Genomic DNA, 21,178 nt, shown 5'->3' with positions numbered 1-21,178 from the left:
ATTCATATATATATATATATATATATATATATATATATATATATATATGTCCGTCAGCACGATAACTCGAACAAAAATGATCCGATTTTGATGAAATTTGGTACAAACGTGTAAACCTACGTTTATTCGAACGAGTTCGCGATCCAGCATGATCGGACCATGGGAACGGGTGTTTATGGGGGGTTTTATGGGGTAAAAATAGGTTTTTCCCATTTTTGACCCAAAAAACATAAAATTTAGCAATTTATTTCCAAACCATTTTGTAGAGCTTAAAAAAACAAATAATTTAGTATATTGAAGCTTTATTATGCGCCTAATGGTTACAGAGAAAATTCCAAAAAATTGTAAATTTAAAATTCCCATGTTATTCTTATGGAGAATAAGTAAACTGTTGTAGTTTGCTTGTTTATGAACATATTTTGATCAAATTTGGAAAATGTTAATATTTCTTACTAACTATTAACATTTTACAAAAAAAACAGTTTTACCCTCCCTGATGCAGCACACCTAAGTACTTGCTAATTCTATTTAAATCGGGAAAAAATGTTATATTTTTAAGTAGACATTTCAGTGTAAATGCAATCAGTCAAATGGAAATTCGCTTAGTCTGCAGGTTTGCTGCGGCGGGGGTATTACAAATTTTTATTAGTCATGTAATTTCCTTTATGTCTAAAATTAATAATAAAATAACGGCAGGCCAGAACTAAATTACTCTATCCAAACTCAATTAACAACAAACCTTCAAACTAACTAACTAGACCTAGACCCTCCAGCGGTACAATGACCGAATCAGGTCGCTGTGTCAGTGGTGTGACAGCCACGTGCTCTACATACCCACTTGGGAGATGAGATCGATGTTGGAAGTGGGCGTGAACACGGGCAGGGGGTGGGTTTACGGTTATTGATGTTTGGCCGGAGATGATGATACATAACGTCTAGACTTACGAGAAACTGAAAATTAAAAAAATTATTCATAATGTTTGTATTAGGAAAATTTAATTTTACGTTACTCTACAGATTAAATTAAATTGTGTAAAATTATTTTCACCTACTTGAAATCGTCAGTGGTAAATGATTTACCTCCGCCTCGAGTTTGTTAGCTATTTTGTTATTGGCGTTTCCTATATCAGTGACCTTGGCCCCACGGCGACATGCGCGTGGAGATTTATTTATTTTAGGCACTCGAGTGCCAGAGAGATGGGCAGTAATTATTGGGACCGGGGGGCGAATACGCATGTACATTTTGTATCGAGCGGTGAACGGCTCTATCACCTGTTGACCCGGGCCGTAACCACGTGAACGCGCCAGGATAGTTATTTCGGGAATGGCCTACCAGCGCCAGCCACCACCACTACCGCGCTACAGCTGTGCTGTACAGCCGACAGCGGCGGTGGCGGCGGCAGTCTCTACTCTCTAGATTGTGATTGTGCGGTTAGAGAGTTAAGACGGAGGAGTGTATTTCGCGGTTATAGCGACGGTTGACGGGTGGTTAACCTGGCTGCTGGCTGAATCTTAGCTCAGCTGACTCTATAACCTTGATGATCAGCTGTGAGTTTTGTCGCTGTCGCTGTGTGTTAGTGTGCTGTGCGGTGCGATTGCGAGATACTACCGAGCTTCCGTCACGAACGTGTTACGTGTAAATTCTAACATCTGCCATTTTGATTTATATAGCTATCAAGTGCGCGTTCCGTTTTCAGGGTATTTTGTTCTCGCCTTGTCGATAAAATCCACCAACGGATGGCAACACAAACGTGAGTTGGTGACCTGTCTTGGAATTTATGTTTTATTACGCTGTAATTAAATTAGTGTAATGTGAGTGTGGTAATTGATTAGAAATATTAATTATACTAGAGTTGGAGGTAAACTAATCAATACTGCCATTGATTGTTATGTATTTATTATGAACGAAGAAAATAGCTCCACAAAATACAACAATGATGTGTTAGTGTGTGTAATGAGTTATCCACTTGACCTATTCAAATTCAAGGCCTCGATATCAAAGGTTTCTCTCTAAACACTGTGACGTCACTCAGGTTTAATTTGGCCGTCCATTTAAGATATGCGTTTTCCCTGTTGAATAACACATTGTGGTTATTTTGGCTACGGAAAAAAATTAGTTGGTAGGTACTAATTGATGGTTGATCGGCAAACCTGTTAGTGATAGTGGATAGGTGAAATCGGCTTGTGGCGATTGCTAGTTCCAGTTTGGCCGGTTTAGTTGAGGGTTCCAATATCTAGGAAAGCTTGTCCTTGATACAGTGCCCAACACTTAAAATTACGAGTATTTTTAAAGTAGTTTATTCTTTATTAACAAAATTGTTAATTTGAGAACCACACTGTTATATTCCACACTATTAGTAATGGTGGGTAAAATCTTCAGTATTAAAAAGTCAATGGTAAAATGATAAATAATCTGGCATTGTCATACATTCCTGTTTACATGCACTAATTATGACAAATGTCATTTGATTTTATTAAAATATTGAAAATATTGATATATTATTATAAACCAAAATATAATATTGTTCTCTACCAACAGTGATGTCAAAACGACTGCTCACAAGATTTATAGTTTATAATTATTCAAATATACCTACTACTATTCCTGCTTTAAAAAAATGTTTTGGTATTATACGGAGGCCACATATTTTTAGTGCGTGCTGCGGCGGTTATGTTAGGTTGGGTTATCTATCATAAATATGTTTCTTGTTTTGTTATGAATCAAACGATACTTTAATCCTTCTTTTTTTACCAAAGTACCTATTTTTTTTAGAGTTCATAGGTACCGTAGTTATTTAATGTACAAAGTATGTAACTATTGTGTGTATAATAATTTATATAACTTAATACCTAACATAGGCCTATATATAGCCTGGTGTTATTTAACAAATTTATATAATTTATGATATTTTAAGTTATATTATCTACATTTTTGAAACATGGAATATCGATCTGATTGAACTCTCATTGTAGCCAAAATTTGTAAATAATGACCTCATGCCTCACCTAAAGAGGCCCTAATTATTTTCTCTAACTTAAAAATATACGGGACACCTTTATTATACATACACAGGACGGTTGTCTTTCTTCTTCAGTTTATTTTATGTCAATTGATAAAATGTATCTTGTTATTGTCAGCCTGGTGAGAACAACAGATTTATATTTAATTTCAACTTTATTTTGGGTTTTCTTTATTGCCAGTTTTTAATGTAGGTCTACAATAATTGTGAACCATGTACAATGTATTGTAAGTCAATTGAATTGAGAAAATGGACATAATATTTTATTCTATTCTAAATGAAAACATTGGATTGTTTGTTCATTGACACTGGTTTTGAATAAAAACAAAAGTATAACAGTAGTATCTATTATTATAGCTCTACGTTTATGGTGTAAGTAATAAGATACTGTAATAGATTGATTGATTGTAACAGGGGAGGACTCATGGTCCAAACACGTCAACCGAAGCTTATTGTGCATTCTACTGTAATAAGTGGACCAATCTCTTTTAAAATCAGATTTTAAAATTATTTTCTCAGAAAAAAACAGATTTTTATGCACCTATGGAGCCTGTAGGCCTACTCTGTAAAACCACTGACAAGTATTCTTTGGCTTGTAACTCTCACCCTCACATTTGTAAGCCAGCCCATTTATATAATTTATTTGAGTGGTTAAAGTGCTAACACAATCCAACATCAAGTGATCAAGTGCCTAACAATCAAAGCGTCGCCGGTTCGATCCTGAGAAAATTCAGTAGCTTATGATAGTTTTCAACTAGATCCAGCTGTTCCTGATCAATGGGCTTTAAACAAATCATTCTGGCTAATGGCACAGCTGATCTTAGTATAGTCAACAACAAAGCTATAAAAGTCATCTCATGCCATTCTACACTCATCCTTCACTCATATATTTTGGTTAAAATACACACCTAGGTCTCGTCCCCAACTCAATTGATAATTGATAGTTAATTAACTAAAAATAATTAATAATCAATTAATGATAATGTATCACAAGAATTATAGAAGATAAATATTTTTATCCAATGTTAAATTAAATATGGGAAGCAGGATCAATAACAACTATTGGTGCCATGATAGAAAAATAACACTCCTTTTGACAACTAATGATACAAAAAGAGTTAAGTACAATATTGAATACCCATTGTTGCATAACATAGATGATAAACATGAAATGTATAAAACTAGGTGGCGTTCGCAGAGGCATCCACAAAATTGAGCGGAGTCATCAAGGGTTCATATTATATTGTTTTTGTCTTACTGCAGTAAAAACAGTATTTTTTCATGCATGCGCTGCGGGTCTAAAGTAGCATTTTTAATATTTAGGGAGTAAAAATCGTTTTTAGCCTCTATGGAGTAAAAATCAGCTGTTGTCAACTCAGTTGTAAATTTCGATTGTAAACGATTGCATGTATCGAAAATATGTATCGATTTGTGCTTCGTAATCATTTTAACATATTACAGTCTACAGTCTCTTCCCGTAGCATTTTAGCATTGCAGATACATTAATCGATTCCCAAACTCAACACTGCTCGACTTTACTACTTCCTTCACCACACCCTACGTCGTGGACCTGTTTCCCTCTCTTCCCATAGCATTTTAGGATTGCAGATACATTAATTTAATTGCCAAAGACAGTTCCCACACTCTGCGCTGTTAGCCTTACTACTTCCTTCACCATTTACTACGTCATTGGCCTGTTTCCTTCCTTTCTCATAGCATTTAAGTATTACAAATTCATTTATCCATCTGCTCAAACGGTTCCCCCACTCTGCACTGCCAGCCTTTACTACTTCCTTCACCACTTACGTCGTGGACCTGTATTCATCGCTTTCCATAGCATTTTAGTATTTTAGATACGTTAATCTAATTGCAACAAACATCCCCACTGTCCGTACTGCTAGACTTTACTACTTCTTTCACAATTTCCTATGTCTTGGGCATGCTTCCATCCCTTCTCATAGCATTTCAGCATTGCAGATACATTAAAACTGCTACAAACGGTTTCCAGTTCCCACACTCCACACTGCTCACCTTACTACTTCTTTCACCTGTTTCTACGTCGCGGATCTGTTTCCCTCTCTCCCCATAGCATTTTAAGATTGCAGATACCTGAATCTAATCGTCATAAACAGATCCCACACTCCGAACAGCTCGCCTTTACTACTTCCTTCGCCACTTCCCACATCGCGGACCTGTTTCCCTCCCTTTCCGTAGCATTTTAGGAACGTTGTGACCTTAATCTAATCGTCATAAACAGTTTCCATACTCCAGACTGTTCACCTTTACTACTTCCTTAACCTCTTCATACGTCACGAACCTCAAGCTAGTGTCGTCATTTGATTATAGTACCTGGGGACCGAGCTTTGCTCGGGGAAAATCATTAGTTCACTCTGAAAGCACCGTAGTATTGGAGATGCATAAATCCACACATCTACATCCTACACAATTTCCTACGTCATGGATCTGTTTCCCTCCATTCCATTGCATTTAAAGATTGCAGATACCTTAATCTAATCGTCATAAACAGTTCCCACACTCCGGACTACTCGCCTTGACTACTTCCTTCACCACTTCCTACGTCGCGGACCTGTTTTCCTCCCTTCCCATAGCATTTTAGGATTGCAAATACCTTAATCTAATCGTCATAAACAGTTCCCACACTCCGGACAGCTCACCTTGACTACTTCCTTCATCACTTCCTACGTTGCGGACCTGTTTTCCTCCCTTCCCGTAGCATTTTAGGTTTGCTGATACCATAATCTAATTGTCATAAACATTTCAAACACTCCGGACAACTCGCCTAGACTACTTCCTTCACCACTTCCTACGTCGCGGACCTATTTTCCTCCCTTTCCATAGCATTTTAGAATTGCAAATACCTTAATCTAATCGTCATAAACAGTCCCCACACTCCGGACAGCTCACCTTGACTACTTCCTTCATCACTTCCTACGTCGCGGACCTGTTTTCCTCCCTTCCCGTAGCATTTTAGGTTTGCTGATACCTTAATCTAATTGTCATAAACATTTCCAACACTCCGGACAACTCGCCTAGACTACTTCCTTCACCACTTCCTACGTCGCGGACCTATTTTCCTCCCTTTCCATAGCATTTTAGGATTGCAAATACCTTAATCTAATCATCATAAACAGTTCCCACGCTCCAGACAGCTCGCCTTGACTACTTCCTTCACCACTTCTTACGTCACGGACCTGTTTCCCTCCCTTCCCATAGCATTTTAGGATTGCCCATACCCTTATCTAATCGCCATAAACAGTTCCCTCACTCCTGACAGCTCGCCTTGACTACTTCCTTCACCACTTCCTACGTCACGGACCTGTTTCCCTCCCTTCCTATTGTACTTAAAGATTGCAGATACCTTATTCTAATCGTCATAAACAGTTCCCGCACTCCAGACTACTCGCCTTGACTACTTCCTTCACCACTTCCTACGTCGCGGACCTGTTTTCCTCCCTTCCCATAGCATTTTAGGATTGCAGATACCCTAATCTTATCGTCATAAACAGTCCCCACACTCCGGACTGCTCGCATTTACTACTTCCTTCATCACTTCCTACGTCACGGACCTGTTTCCCTCTATTCCCATAGCATTTTATGATTGCCTATACTACTTCCTTCACTACTTCCTACGTCACGGACCTGTTTCCTTCCCTTCCCATAGCATTTTAGGATTGCAGATACCTTAATGTATTCGTCATAAACAGATCCTAGACTTCGCACTGCTACCCTTGACTACAATGTATCGAGTAATCTTAAGTATAATCTTTGCTCAATATTAACAAGTGATGTTTTTCCTTTTGTACTGTATTTGTAATTTCCTAGTATACTGTGGGTAGTTGGCTTATTATGAGCACATGCTAAAACTTCAAATCTTTTGTTTACTTTTTACTTGTTATTTAATTCAGCCAACATGGTTACCTAGCAACCCATAAGACTAATGTTAAAAAAATGTGATTTTCAGTTTCATTTTTCTACGGATTCCTGAGAGACTTTTTTAACGCTATATAGATGTTGGCACTCACCGATATGGTGTTTATCAACATGCAAAATTTGAAAACGATTGATTCAGCCGTCTAGGAGGAGTTTGCGTATTACGAAATGCATAAAAGTCGACGTATAAGAGCTTCGCTCGCTTCGCTCGCTCCGCTCAATTATATACATCGGTAAAACAGTATATTTTGCTTTCTTACAAGAATCACCTCTGTAAGTAAATATTTATCAATAATTTATTTAGAATTTTCAAATAGGAATTTTAGATAGGCCTAAATGAAATTCAATTGGTTTTGGTTTTGTTTGTTTGTTGCTTTTTTCCTGCTAAATGTTGCAACAATTTAAATGGAGACAGTGAAAGGAACTGGAGAATCTAGTTTATGTTTTTACATGGACGTTGGCTCACCATTTTCATGTCTCAAAAAATTGTTCCACAATCAAAAGTACCCTAATGTTATTAAATAATTACAATCGTCTCTAAATCTGAAGGTCCCTGGTTCAGTTCCATCGAGATTTATTCTGGACCCAGATTTGTGATTGGGCTAGTAATTAATGTTGCTATCAAACTAAAGGTCGGCATTAGATAGTAACAAGACCAGGGGTTCTCTTACAAATAAAAAACTTAAACTAACAGTGGTGTAGATAAATGATGCACAAAGAAATAAATAAAGTAACAACTGATTAGCCATTATTTAGTATAAAAAATAGCAAAAATACACAGTTTTTACTTGGTTAGCTGACTCAGATGTAAAAAATATAATCAACCATCCTGAGACTTACCGGTTCTCAGAATCTGTGAATTTAACTCTTAAAAAGCGACAGAAAACAGCCCCTGACAGGTAGGGTTTACCAATATTGTCATGCAGTATTCTCTTAGGTCTGATTCTGTCAGGCATTGTCTCTCCAGACAGGAGATACCTTTGTGGATCAATGGTTTTAATCCCATCTTTGTTAGGACTGGCGTGCAACTTGTGCAAATTACTGAGGTAAAATTGGGTATTGGGTTCATCAATATTGTTAGTGCAGTAGACTGTTAGGTCTGATCAATGCCTGATAAGGTGTTGTCCAATTGGCCAGGAGATACCTATGCAGGATGAAACTCAAATCCCGTCTTGGTTAGGACTGGTGTGCAACCCATGAGTAGGTTACTGGGGTACACTTGGGTATAAAGTATACCAGTATTGTCTTTGCAGTGTTTGTTATCACTGATCAGTGCCTGAGCTGTCTAAGGTTTTTTTTGTACTGGCTAGGACACCTTTGCAGATCCATGGTTTAAATCCCATCTTGATTAGGTCTGGTGTGCAACCCATGAGAAGGTTACTGGGGTACACTTGGGTATAAAGTATACCAGTATTGTCTTTGCAGTGTTTGTTATCACTGATCAATGCCTGAGCTGTCTAAGATGTTGTTGTTCTGGCTAGGAGACACCTTTCCATGGTTCAAATCCCGTCTTGATTAGGTCTGGTGTGCAACCCATGAGAAGGTTACTGGGGTACACTTGGGTATAAAGTATACCAGTATTGTCTTTGCAGTGTTTGTTAACACTGATCAATGCCTGAGCTGTCTAAGATGTTGTTGTTGTGGCTAGGACACCTTTGCAGATCCATGGTTTAAATCCCGTCTTGATTAGGTCTGGTGTGCAACCCATGAGAAGGTTACTGGGGTACACTTGGGTATAAAGTATACCAGTATTGTCTTTGCAGTGTTTGTTAACACTGATCAATGCCTGAGCTGTCTAAGATGTTGTTGTTGTGGCTAGGACACCTTTGCAGATCCATGGTTTAAATCCCGTCTTGATTAGGTCTGGTGTGCAACCCATGAGAAGGTTACTGGGGTACACTTGGGTATAAAGTATACCACTATTGTCTTTGCAGTGTTTGTTATCACTGATCAATGCCTGAGCTGTCTAAGATGTTGTTGTACTGGCTAGGAGACACCTTTGCAGATCCATGGTTCAAATCCCGTCTTGGTTAGGACTGGTGTGCAACCCATGAGAAGGTTACTGGGGTAAACTTGGGTATAAAGTATACCAAAGTATTGTCTTTGCAGTGTTTGTTATCACTGATCAATGCCTGAGCTGTCTAAGATGTTGTTGTTCTGGCAAGGACACCTTTGCAGATCCATGGTTTAAATCCCGTCTTGATTAGGTCTGGTGTGCAACCCATGAGAAGGTTACTGGGGTACACTTGGGTATAAAGTATACCAGTATTGTCTTTGCAGTGTTTGTTATCACTGATCAATGCCTGAGCTGTCTAAGATGTTGTTGTTCTGGCTAGGACACCTTTGCAGATCCATGGTTTAAATCCCGTCTTGATTAGGTCTGGTGTGCAACCCATGAGAAGGTTACTGGGGTACACTTGGGTATAAAGTATACCAGTATTGTCTTTGCAGTGTTTGTTATCACTGATCAATGCCTGAGCTGTCTAAGGTTTTTTTTGTACTGGCTAGGACACCTTTGCAGATCCATGGTTTAAATCCCATCTTGATTAGGTCTGGTGTGCAACCCATGAGAAGGTTACTGGGGTACACATGGGTATAAAGTATACCAGTATTGTCTTTGCAGTGTTTGTTATCACTGATCAATGCCTGAGCTGTCTAAGATGTTGTTGTTCTGGCTAGGACACCTTTGCAGATCCATGGTTTAAATCCCGTCTTGATTAGGTCTGGTGTGCAACCCATGAGAAGGTTACTGGGGTACACTTGGGTATAAAGTATACCAGTATTGTCTTTGCAGTGTTTGTTATCACTGATCAATGCCTGAGCTGTTTAAGATGTTGTTGTTCTGGCTAGGACACCTTTGCAGATCCATGGTTTAAATCCCGTCTTGATTAGGACTGGTGTGCAACCTATGAGAAGGTTACTGGGGTACACTTGGGTATAAAGTATACCAGTATTGTCATTGCAGTGTTTGTTATCACTGATCAATGCCTGAGCTGTCTAAGATGTTGTTGTTCTGGTTAGGACACCTTTGCAGATCCATGGTTTAAATCCCGTCTTGATTAGGACTGGTGTGCAACCTATGAGAAGGTTACTGGGGTACACTTGGGTATAAAGTATACCAGTATTGTCTTTGCAGTGTTTGTTATCACTGACCAATGCCTGAGCTGTCTAAGATGTTGTTGTTCTGGCTAGGAGACACCTTTGCATGGTTCGGTTCAAATCCTGTCTTGGTTAGGACTGGTGTGCAACTCATAAGAAGGTTACTGGGGTACACTTGGGTATAAAGTATACCAGTATTGTCTTTGCAGTGTTTGTTATCACTGATCAATGCCTGAGCTGTCTAAGGTTTTTTTTTTGTACTGGCTAGGACACCTTTGCAGATCCATGGTTTAATTCCCATCTTGATTAGGTCTGGTGGTCAACCCATGAGAAGGTTACTGGGGTACACTTGGGTATAAAGTATACCAGTATTGTCTTTGCAGTGTTTGTTATCACTGATCAATGCCTGAGCTGTCTAAGATGTTGTTGTTCTGGCTAGGACACCTTTGCAGATCCATAGTTCAAATCCCGTCTTGGTTACGACTGGTGTGCAACCCATGAGAAGGTTACTGAGGTACACTGGGGTATATAGTATACCAGTATTGTCTTTGCAGTGTTTGTTATCACTGATCAATGCCTGAGCTGTCTAAGATGTTGTTGTACTGGCTAGGACACCTTTGCAGATCCATAGTTCAAATCCCGTCTTGGTTAGGACTGGTGTGCAAACCATGAGAAGGTTACTGGGGTACACTTGGGTATAAAGTATACCAGTATTGTCTTTGCAGTGTTTGTTATCACTGATCAATGCCTGAGCTGTCTAAGATGTTGTTGTTCTGGCTAGGACACCTTTGCAGATCCATGGTTCAAATCCCGTCTTGGTTAGGTCTGGTGTGCAACCCATGAGAAGGTTACTGGGGTACACTTGGGTTTAAAGTATACCAGTATTGTCTTTGCAGTGTTTGTTATCACTGATCAATGCCTGAGCTGTCTAAGATGTTGTTGTTCTGGCTAGGACACCTTTGCAGATCCATGGTTCAAATCCCGTCTTGATTAGGACTGGTGTGCAAACCATGAGAAGGTTACTGGGGTACACTTGGGTATAAAGTATACCAGTATTGTCTTTGCAGTGTTTGTTATCACTGATCAATGCCTGAGCTGTCTAAGATGTTGTTGTTCTGGCTAGGACACCTTTGCAGTTCCATGGTTTAAATCCTGTCTTGGTTAGGTCTGGTGTGCAACCTATGAGAAGGTTACTGGGGTACACTTGGGTTTAAAGTATACCAGTATTGTCTTTGCAGTGTTTGTTATCACTGATCAATGCCTAAGATGTTGTTGTTCTGGCTAGGACACCTTTGCAGATCCATGGTTCAAATCCCGTCTTGATTAGGACTGGTGTGCAAACCATGAGAAGGTTACTGGGGTACACTTGGGTATAAAGTATACCAGTATTGTCTTTGCAGTGTTTGTTATCACTGATCAATGCCTAAGATGTTGTTGTTCTGGCTAGGACACCTTTGCAGATCCATGGTTCAAATCCCGTCTTGGTTAGGACTGGTGTGCAACCCATGAGAAGGTTACTGGGGTACACTTGGGTTTAAAGTATACCAGTATTGTCTTTGCAGTGTTTGTTATCACTGATCAATGCCTGAGCTGTCTAAGATGTTGTTGTTCTGGCTAGGAGACACCTTTGCAGATCCATGGTTCAAATCCCGTCTTGGTTAGGACTGGTGTGCAACCCATGAGAAGGTTACTGGGGTACACTTGGGTTTAAAGTATACCAGTATTGTCTTTGCAGTGTTTGTTATCACTGATCAATGCCTGAGCTGTCTAAGATGTTGTTGTTCTGGCTAGGACACCTTTGCAGATCCATGGTTCAAATCCCTTCTTGGTTAGGACTGGTGTGCAACCCATGAGAAGGTTACTGGGGTACACTTGGGTATAGAGTATACTAAAGTATTGTCTTTGCAGTGTTTTTTATTTCTGATCAATTCCTGAGCTGAATTCAAAAAATATAGGTAATATTACTTTTGCATAGTAAATAATGATGAATTTTCATTGGTGATAAACATGTAACGAAAACAGATCATTTCACAGTAGTGTAGCGAAAAATAGCGTTTATGACTCACATATTAATTGAATATGTTTTCCTTACTTTAGTGAGTAATGGCTTCATGTAGAGTTTGCCACGGTAGAATTTCAGCTGTTCAAACACTGACTATATTTGGACTGCTGTACTAATATCTTTTAGACAAATATTTCTAAGATGGAATAGGTTTTAAGGATAGTCTACAAGGTATAATCTATTTATTTATATAAAAAATAAATAAATAGCTATTTATATTTAAAAAAATATAACAGTTCCAACAAAAAATAAATACATGTTATGTACGTACACAAAGTCAAAATAATTAAAATTTCGGTGACTATTAATTCATGACATCAACAAATTACACTTCACATTTTTCTGAGAAAATAACTGTCACTTATAGATAAGACTAATGTATAAAACTCTTAAACGTATCTCATTTATTTAAATTCTCAGAAAACCAATCGAATATTGTATCTAGTCTGAGATAATTCGGAGTAGGCTGTCTAAATATTAGCGAATTTCCCTATATGGAAGAAAGAGGCACAGAAAGACCTAGATTGTCCTTTTTCATTTTGATATCCCCAGAGGCCAAAAACTATTTGCTCAAATTTATATATGTATGTGTATGAACAAAATAACTATTTTGGCTAAATTTTGATGAAATTTGGCATGAATGGCGTGGATGGATAAACTTGATTGAGTTTGCGAACCATTAAGATTCCAGGTCAGAAGATCAATGTGTGGTTATAGGGTTATGAAATTGTTTAAAAAATAGTTTTTCTTTTATTCAACCCTTAAACTATGGAATTGCCCAATTTCAATTGCAGCTATCGTGTAGAGCTTAAAAAAGAAACAGTTTAGTATATTTAAGCATTGTTATACAATTAAAGAACGCAATTTAGTATATTAAAGGATTGCTGTATATTTAAAGGTCGCAGAGAAAATAAAAGAAACTGTACTTTTTAAATTCTTATGGAAAAAGAAAACTGTTGGTGTTTGCTTGTTTATGGATAAATTTTGATCATTTGTCATATTTATTTATTTTATCACTATTTACATTTGATCAAAACACACTTTTTACCTTCCCTATATCAGCAAACCCTAAGAACTTGTTGAATCCAATGATTTTTGAAAGAGGGAACAAGTACGACTTGTTTATGGGAATAATTTAGTCAAAATCTAATCAGGCTGAAAGGTTCGCGGAGGCGGGGGCATTTTTTGTAAGAGCAAACCAGAGTTACTCTGCATAACTCCGTTAAAAATATAAAATGTATAATAAAATGTTACTTAAAAATTATTCAACACATAGTTATAAACATTTTGTTGCTAAACCAGCTCTAAAATTTAGTTAAGCAAAAGATTGTCACCAATAATTTACTGTTTTGGGTATAGAAAATATCATTTTATTAGTGGCTTGAGTCGTAGAAAAAGGCAATTTGCTGATAATCCGCTTAGCCCCCAATATACCACTTCCGTCACATGCAAACAGATCTGTAGTAAATCCGGTACGACCTGCTGATATAGCAAGCAACTACAGCATAGATTTACCTAGTAACTAGACCAGGGATTCGGCCTTTATCTTATAAGTTGAATTGTCTTTTGTGAAGAAACGCAAATAACACTTTTGTGATAATGAGTATACTAAGTACATTCTTAACATTTAGAGTACATTTTCTGAGCGACTTAGTTTGCGTTAGTTGCTTCTACGTCATCTATTACCGGATACAGCATATTTACTATCTCATTTGATAGTAAGTGGAGTACTTGTGAAAGTGCTCAGAAGTTTTCCTCATGCTATCTGTTCAATTGTATTCATTCTATCATATCTATGTCATGCAAAGCTTCTATCACCTACTGAGAATTTTGCTCAAGTAATAATAGTAGTAGTGAAATGTTATTGCTCAAGTTTTGATATCCCATTAATTTTGGACACTGAAGACCTCTCATCCATATATGCCTGCTATACTCGAGGTTCCGAATGACAACATAGTTGAATATACTTCTCATATTGTGTTATTGTTGAATATCTATTTTCTCATTCAATTTTTAAAATGTGATAGTTTGTAGAAACATAAATAATCCTATAGTATGCAATAAGCTGCTTTTGCAGTTTTCCATGATTAAAACATTGGTGCATAGGCCTAAGACGAATAGGTTTAGCACTTTAACAGTAATATATTGAGAGCAGCGTCTGATTTGAGCAACAAGCAAAAGACAGCGTTTTCTACCAAAAATTAATCTACGAAGTTGAATAGATATTTATCACAAACCAAATATGAAGTAAAAGTTTGACATGTTGTACATTGACACACCACACTACACTAGTAGCAGTTCAAGGTTTTAATTAAAGAAGGAGTGTAGAATAAATTACTTGAAACCTTGTGTACGGACTAAGATGAGCTGAATAACATAATGATGCATAATCCCAGTTTTAAATCTCCAACAAATCACTTCCTGGTGAGGAATTCACCAACAACATATCTAGCGTTGTTTGTTTTTAGTAAATATTTGAAACTTAATCTCTCAAAAACATTACTCATCTATGGTTTTGTTTGCAGCACTCAGATTGGAGGTTTACAATAGAGGAGTTGATAACGCTCTGGTGGCCCTCCATGGCGTATCACTTCTCTAACCATAGCTTTTCCCCACCTAATCCCCGAGAAGGTAATTACCTTGTAATATTACACTACATTTTATTTTGTTTTAAATGTTATATTTATCAAATTTGTGACTAGGCTTACTTCTGATTGGTTAGCTGTTGTTTTGATGTTTTTGCTAGTCTAGTGACACATATTCTGGACTTCAGTCCAAGAGGGACAAGTTCGGTCCCTGACAAATGCACTTTAATTAGAAAGGTTTGGACTGCTTTCCTTAAAAGCTTTATGTTCTTAGTTACAAAATGCCACTGCTGTTTAAATTAAATATAGCTGTTATTAACTTTTCAACTTATGTGGCCCTAGCCTGAATATTCTGGGAGGAAAGGCTATACCAGCATAATAATCCCAATTTCTCATTTTACTGACAACTTTAACTGTCATCTCGTAAAATAAACATTTTCTTACATCATCTTTATTTTTCAATAAAAATTATGATAAAAAACTAGTCATAATTTTGTGAGTGTATGAAAACTGTTTATGCCAAACCAATCTTGGGCCTCCTTTGGCCGCATGTGTTTTCCAGTCGTTTTTGACAGCAGTATGTATCCACAGCTGCATAACTAGCTTCTAATGTGTCCCCAATTATATTCACATCAAACTAGGCTTTACTAGAGGTAAAAAAAATAATAAAAAACCAAATACCTAACGAGAGTAGTAAAAGTGGGTTCATCCACCTTCCAAATACCAAATTTGATAACCGATCAATAAGATAGAAAGTTAACCTATGTTTTTAACGAATTTCCCTATATTTAGCTATTACCGTAGGTGGCACAGTAAAACCTAGGCCTGGGACCGATTTACCCGTTTCCCCCATTCGTTCAAATTTTTATATATATATATATACGTCCGTGAACGCGATAACTTGAGTAATTTTTGTCCGATTTTGATGAAATTTTGTTTAAAGGTGTAAGGCAGGATAAACTTGAATGAATTCGCGAACCAGTATGATCGGACCATGGGAACGGGGTTTTATGGGGTAAAAATTTGTTTTTCTCATTTTTTACCCACAACATTTCTTAATTTCTCTCTAGGCGCTTTTAAAGAGCTTAAAAAAACAAATAATTTAGTATATCAAAGTGTTTTTGTACAGTTATCGGTAAAGGAGAAAATTCAAAAAACTATAAATTTAAAATTCCCATGTTATTCTTATGGAGAATATTGTAAAATGTTGTAGTTTGCTTGTTTATGGATATATTTTGATCAAACTTGGCTAATTTATTTATTTTATACTAAACTATTAATGTTTTTTAAAAAAATACACTTTATTAGTTTCCTTGTAGCAGCAAACCTAGGTACACATTAAACCTAATGTTATTTAAATAGGTTTAATTAAAAATCAATTCACACAAATGAAAATTCGCTTAGTCGGCAGGTTTGCTGCAGCGGGAGTATTTTTATTTGTTTTGATGCCAATGACATTTTTACTTGAAGAGTTGCACGGTAGAAGCAATTAAAAGCTTTTAAGGAATGTGGTCCAAACCCACATATGTGCTGTGGATGTGCTGGGAATTGAACCAATTAAAAATATGTTTGCCAACTAATTATCCATCACCCAAATAACTTTAGCTAACATTTTAATGGTTTATAGTAAGAACTTTATCATGCTACTTTACGCATTAACAGGTCAATGTTAGGTCCCATGTATAAAACTTAAGCTTGCACAAATAACTATCCATTAGAATAGCCAATATTATGAAATTATTAAAAGACTTATGAATGTTTATTATATGGTTTGGTTATATCATAAAGTAGAAACGCTATCTCATCAAGTAAAAATATCCAATAATGTAATATAATTGGTATGCAAGGCTTAGCTGTATAAAACAGGACAGCAATAGCACAGAATATTGACCGATTTGGTTCTTAAACTTTTATAGTAACTAGTGATTTAAGTTTACTCCTATTACATTATATGAAAAAGGTAATATCCACAGTGTAACAGGAAACGCAATTATTGAGGTAATTTGATCAATTCTATTAGCTTAAACGAAGGCTCAATGAGTTGCACAGTAAGGAATACAATGTTGAGGAAAACTTGTTGTTGAATTCAAGTTAATTGCAGTAAGATTATCTGAGTTCTCTGAATTCAAGTTAATTTCAATACGATTATTAGAGTTGTCTGAAAACTTGATAGAAATTGAGGTTAAATATCTATAATTGCGTTTTGAAGGTTCACGTTCATTTCTGTTCTCAGTGTTGCTTCTAATGAATGCTAAACGTTCTCCTTAATTCAACACATGTCTCTAACATGTCTGTGATATGTTGCAACAAAGCTTTTACATTATGAAGAACTGAAGACAATTTGTTGCCTTTCCGATAATCTGTGTGAAGCAAGTTGAAGTTGGTCACTTTATTTCTTTGAGCAGTAGCACTTTCTTCAATTTGACACATCCCCCTAAACAAACTCTTTTCCCCGCACAGGAAAAGTAAATGATAGGCCATCGGATCCAATCGTGAACAAGGGGGTGCTATCAACCATTTCAGGAGCTATTTTTTTTTAGGCATACCACAAACTCTGGGTTACCAACTAGGCAGCTAACATCTGTTTTATCATTTGAAGCAATATCATTGGAAGTTGGTCAATTGTAACGTCTTTTTTCTTGTTGTCTGTCAGAGTATATGCCCAGCATCCAGCATCCGTATATTCTCACTTGTTCATGTGGATTTTTGCTTAATACCTGTCCCAATGTTTTGAAAGCTTGAAAGTATAGATCTCTATTTGTTTAATAGGTAAAATAACTCTTGCATTAGATTTGGATAACAATTTTCATTTTCTCTTATTGAACAGTGTAAGTTATATTATTATTTGCCTCTTCTGGATCATAAAAATAAACTTCCCTTCTCTTGTGGTTGGTCAAATATTGCCACTAACACTAACATAGCAAATGAGTTGTTGCAGATTCTTGTTTTGACTTGAAATGTCTTGGCTGATGGTGAATTCCAGTCAATAAAGTTTTTATAAGTTTGATTGTTTGTGGAACTGGCAACGTAACCTTGCCATTATGATAGCAAGAAGTATACAATCCATTTGCTTTTTTCTCAATTGATTTAGAGTGAGTAACAAAAACTACATAGGGCCTATATTGTTCAATTGGCCTGGTGCTATAATTATCTGAGTTTATATTAGTTTGACCTATTACATTATTTTTCATTATTATTAGGTTCTTCATTTCATCCAATAAAACTGATTAAATGTTTATATTGGTCTATAACCTCCTGAATATTACAAACATCACTATTTACTCCGGTACTTTCCTAATAAAGGGTACATTTATTATTATCGATGATTTTTTTTTTTCGATATACCGAATCAATATTTTTGTTTTCCTTTAGGATCCATATTCCTTCTCTTTTAATATCTTCAAACACATTTAAATTACAAATTAACAACTGATCTTGTTTAGGCAAAAATGATATAGGCTATGGATTAAGAAATGAAAACATTCTTGCCACCAAGACTGATTGTACAAAATAATATAAAGGTTGCATACCTCCGTCCGTCTTTAGTCTAAAAAAATAGTTGAGGATGAGGTCCTTCTCTCTTTCTTGAGTTCCGTCGTGTCCGCCGTATAATCTGTGTCGGTTTGTCCTGTGCATGAATGAATGTGGCCGGCTAATGTTTTTAAATGTAGCTGTATCTGTGTGTAAATATATGGACTTTATATGTTGACTTGATATATGTTTTGATGAAGAATTCCGTCGGTTTATAGACTAAGTTATTCAATTTGATGTGGATTTGGGTCTTTGACCCGAAACTAGTCACCCCCAGACTATTTTTTAAGACCAAAGACGGACAGATTTATGTAACATTTATATTATTAAGAAAAGAACTGTTCTAAACTAACCAAACTTGCAGTACCATTTCAAAATTCCGTTTGATAACAGAAAAGGCATGTGGGGAATATCAAACGGAATCTTGAAATGGTACTGCAAGTTTGGTTAGTTTAGAACAGTTTCATTTCTTAATCCATGTATCATTTTTGCCTAAACAAGATCAGTTGTCAATTTGTAATTTAAATGTGTTTGAACATATTAAAACAGAAGGAAAATGGATCGCAAAGGAAACAAAAATATCTCTACGGTATATAAAAAAAAATCATCGATAATAATGAATGTTCCCATTAACACAGGAAATTACCTTTACTCCCAAAAATCTGACGAGTTTAATCTTATAAACAGCTGTTTTTTTTTTTTGTTTTTGAATTTGTTCTATGTAATGCTTACGGAGGAAATTCAACCATTGAGGGTGTCTCACACACTTAAGGATAAGAACTTTTAAAATTTTAAAACGTTGCAAAACTATAAATCGAGACAGTTTTTTGACACCTCAAATGTTGAAATTGTTTCTACAAGGGAGTAGGCCTACTAGTGTTTACAAAAACATATTCACGTGGTGTTATTGACAATGTCAACTTTTTATTCAGCTGTCAGGTTTCGTTGTGAAATGTATTTTGTGACTGTAACGTTTTGACTTAAAATGTGTCGAAAACGTAAATAAATAATGAAGTTAACAGGAAGTTGTGCATAGGGGCTATGACCCACTGGAAAGGTAAATGTACTGTAAAGTAGCATCTGGTGCCCTCATATCATGTACCCTAGACAGAAATGCTAATTTGATGTTCTACGACTTGTTTCTAAAAAAACAAATATTTATTCATAGTACTTAACCCTCTAGGTGTCGCATTGACAACCTCCAAATGTCTTTAGTGTTCATGCACTTTTCCTGCGTTTTATGTAAACATCCATAAAAACTTTCACAGAAGACAAAAATATAAACATGTATATTTTCTTAAACTACATAAAATAGGCTATCTTGAAATCTATACTTATTTAATACGCAAGCAGGATTTTTGTGACAATTACTCTTCCAAAACTACTGAACCGATTGACATGTTTTTGGTGTCATTGGAAAGAGCGTAACGTGAAGTTGTGCAGGAAACTTTCTTTTAAGTTAAATAATTAGAGAGTGAGGCCCTGGGACCCTTTAAAGTTTCGTATTTCTCCATAAGATTAACATGGGAAACAAACATTGTTTTGAAACTCCAGCTGTTGTTAGAAATGAAATATTAATAATTGGTCTCCATGGAAGCATGAGAAAATTCACAATGTTTACATTTACTTTGACATTTAAATGTAAACAACCAGAAATGTCAAATGCCTATTTCACAATTTCAGACAGCTGATACAACAACAACAAAATAAAATAAAACAACTATGTGGTAGGGCTTAATTATTCTTAAACTGTATGATAGATTATTTATTATAAATCTATTTCAGTGATTATGAAACAGATTTTTCCCGTTGCGAAGCAAAAATAAAAAGTGAGAAGAAGAACATATGTTAATTGTAAACAGTCAAAGTGTAAATTATCTATGTTGTATTAAAAATGTGTATAGTTTTGAATGTTGGTTTAATGATATGTGTTATTAAATATTGAATTTTTATTTTGAGGATTTGCCACATGAGTATGCCTATGATAAATAACACAATTCCAGAGTTCTGCCAGTTTTTTCTTAACGCTGTTCTGTAGAGTTTAAAGTAGCCTACACCTTATTGTCTACAAATTGGCTAAATAACTTAGGTACGGTACATTATACAAGCTGACACTGACAGCCTTTTTAGGTTGAATTGAATTGTAAGCTTTCCTTTTCCCGTCCATGGGAAGTTTGATAGTTAAAAATTAACCCTTTAAACTGGAATAGGACTGTTATGTAAATTGTGAGTATTTCGATTAGTTAACAATCTTTTGGTCGACTCTTTTAAAATCATCGGAAATTATGGCTGTTATTAGTTTTTAAACAAGTCATTTGTTTATAAATAACTCCAGTACTTCTTTGTAATTGCTCGATTTCGAGCAACATGTACACTAGTATATAGTATAATACCCTTACCTTACAAGACTGAATTCCTATATGAGTTCAAATCCAGAAGAGGCACAAATTTGGTTTCTATATCTGAGTAACTAGACATGTGGTAAAACACTAACAAACTGATGTATACATTTTATTCTAAATTAAATGATGAGGGGGAGCGAACTGGTCTAGTGGTTAGAGCGTGGGGGCTTCGGTCCAAGAGGTCCCGGGTTCAAAATCCCGCCAAATCACCAATGGATTTTATTTAAGTGATAATGCCGCAACCCCTATTTCTAGCCTGAAATAATCTGAAAAACAGTCCTAGGTTCGTGCCTAGCGTCCTAGGAAAAAAAAGAAAAAAAATTAAATGAGGAAAAAGTATTTGAAAAATGATTACTAAACATAAAAACAAAGATATGAACACCGAAACGATGTTGCTATGACAACCATAGACAAAAACAAACAAGCAGAAAAACTAACAAGCAGAAAAACTAACATAGGCCAGAAAAACAGTTCACAAAACTGCCATCTTCATTGGTTGTCGTGAAGCCCAGAATCTGCTGGATACAT

The 21,178-nt window shown here is 36.2% G+C and overlaps 1 protein-coding gene across 1 annotated transcript in view; it reads left to right on the top strand.

The window, feature by feature from the left end:
- Positions 1–1,260: 1,260 nt before the first annotated feature.
- Positions 1,261–21,178, top strand: part of LOC128984031 (protein C-ets-2-like) — a 44,164-nt gene continuing 24,246 nt past the window's right edge. The window contains exons 1-2 of the mRNA XM_054403312.1: positions 1,261–1,751; positions 14,658–14,763. Coding sequence (XP_054259287.1) covers positions 14,712–14,763 — 52 coding nt within the window. The 5' untranslated portion in view covers positions 1,261–1,751; positions 14,658–14,711. The remainder of the gene's footprint in view (positions 1,752–14,657; positions 14,764–21,178) is intronic.

This window comes from Macrosteles quadrilineatus, unplaced genomic scaffold, assembly GCF_028750875.1.
Source record: "Macrosteles quadrilineatus isolate MER2022 unplaced genomic scaffold, UCM_ALF_1.0 Scaffold_2__2_contigs__length_208266976, whole genome shotgun sequence".
Classification (NCBI taxonomy): Eukaryota; Metazoa; Arthropoda; class Insecta; order Hemiptera; family Cicadellidae; genus Macrosteles; species Macrosteles quadrilineatus.
The sequence above is the reverse complement of the archived record's forward strand: the minus strand, read 5'-3'. Positions and strand labels throughout refer to the sequence as shown.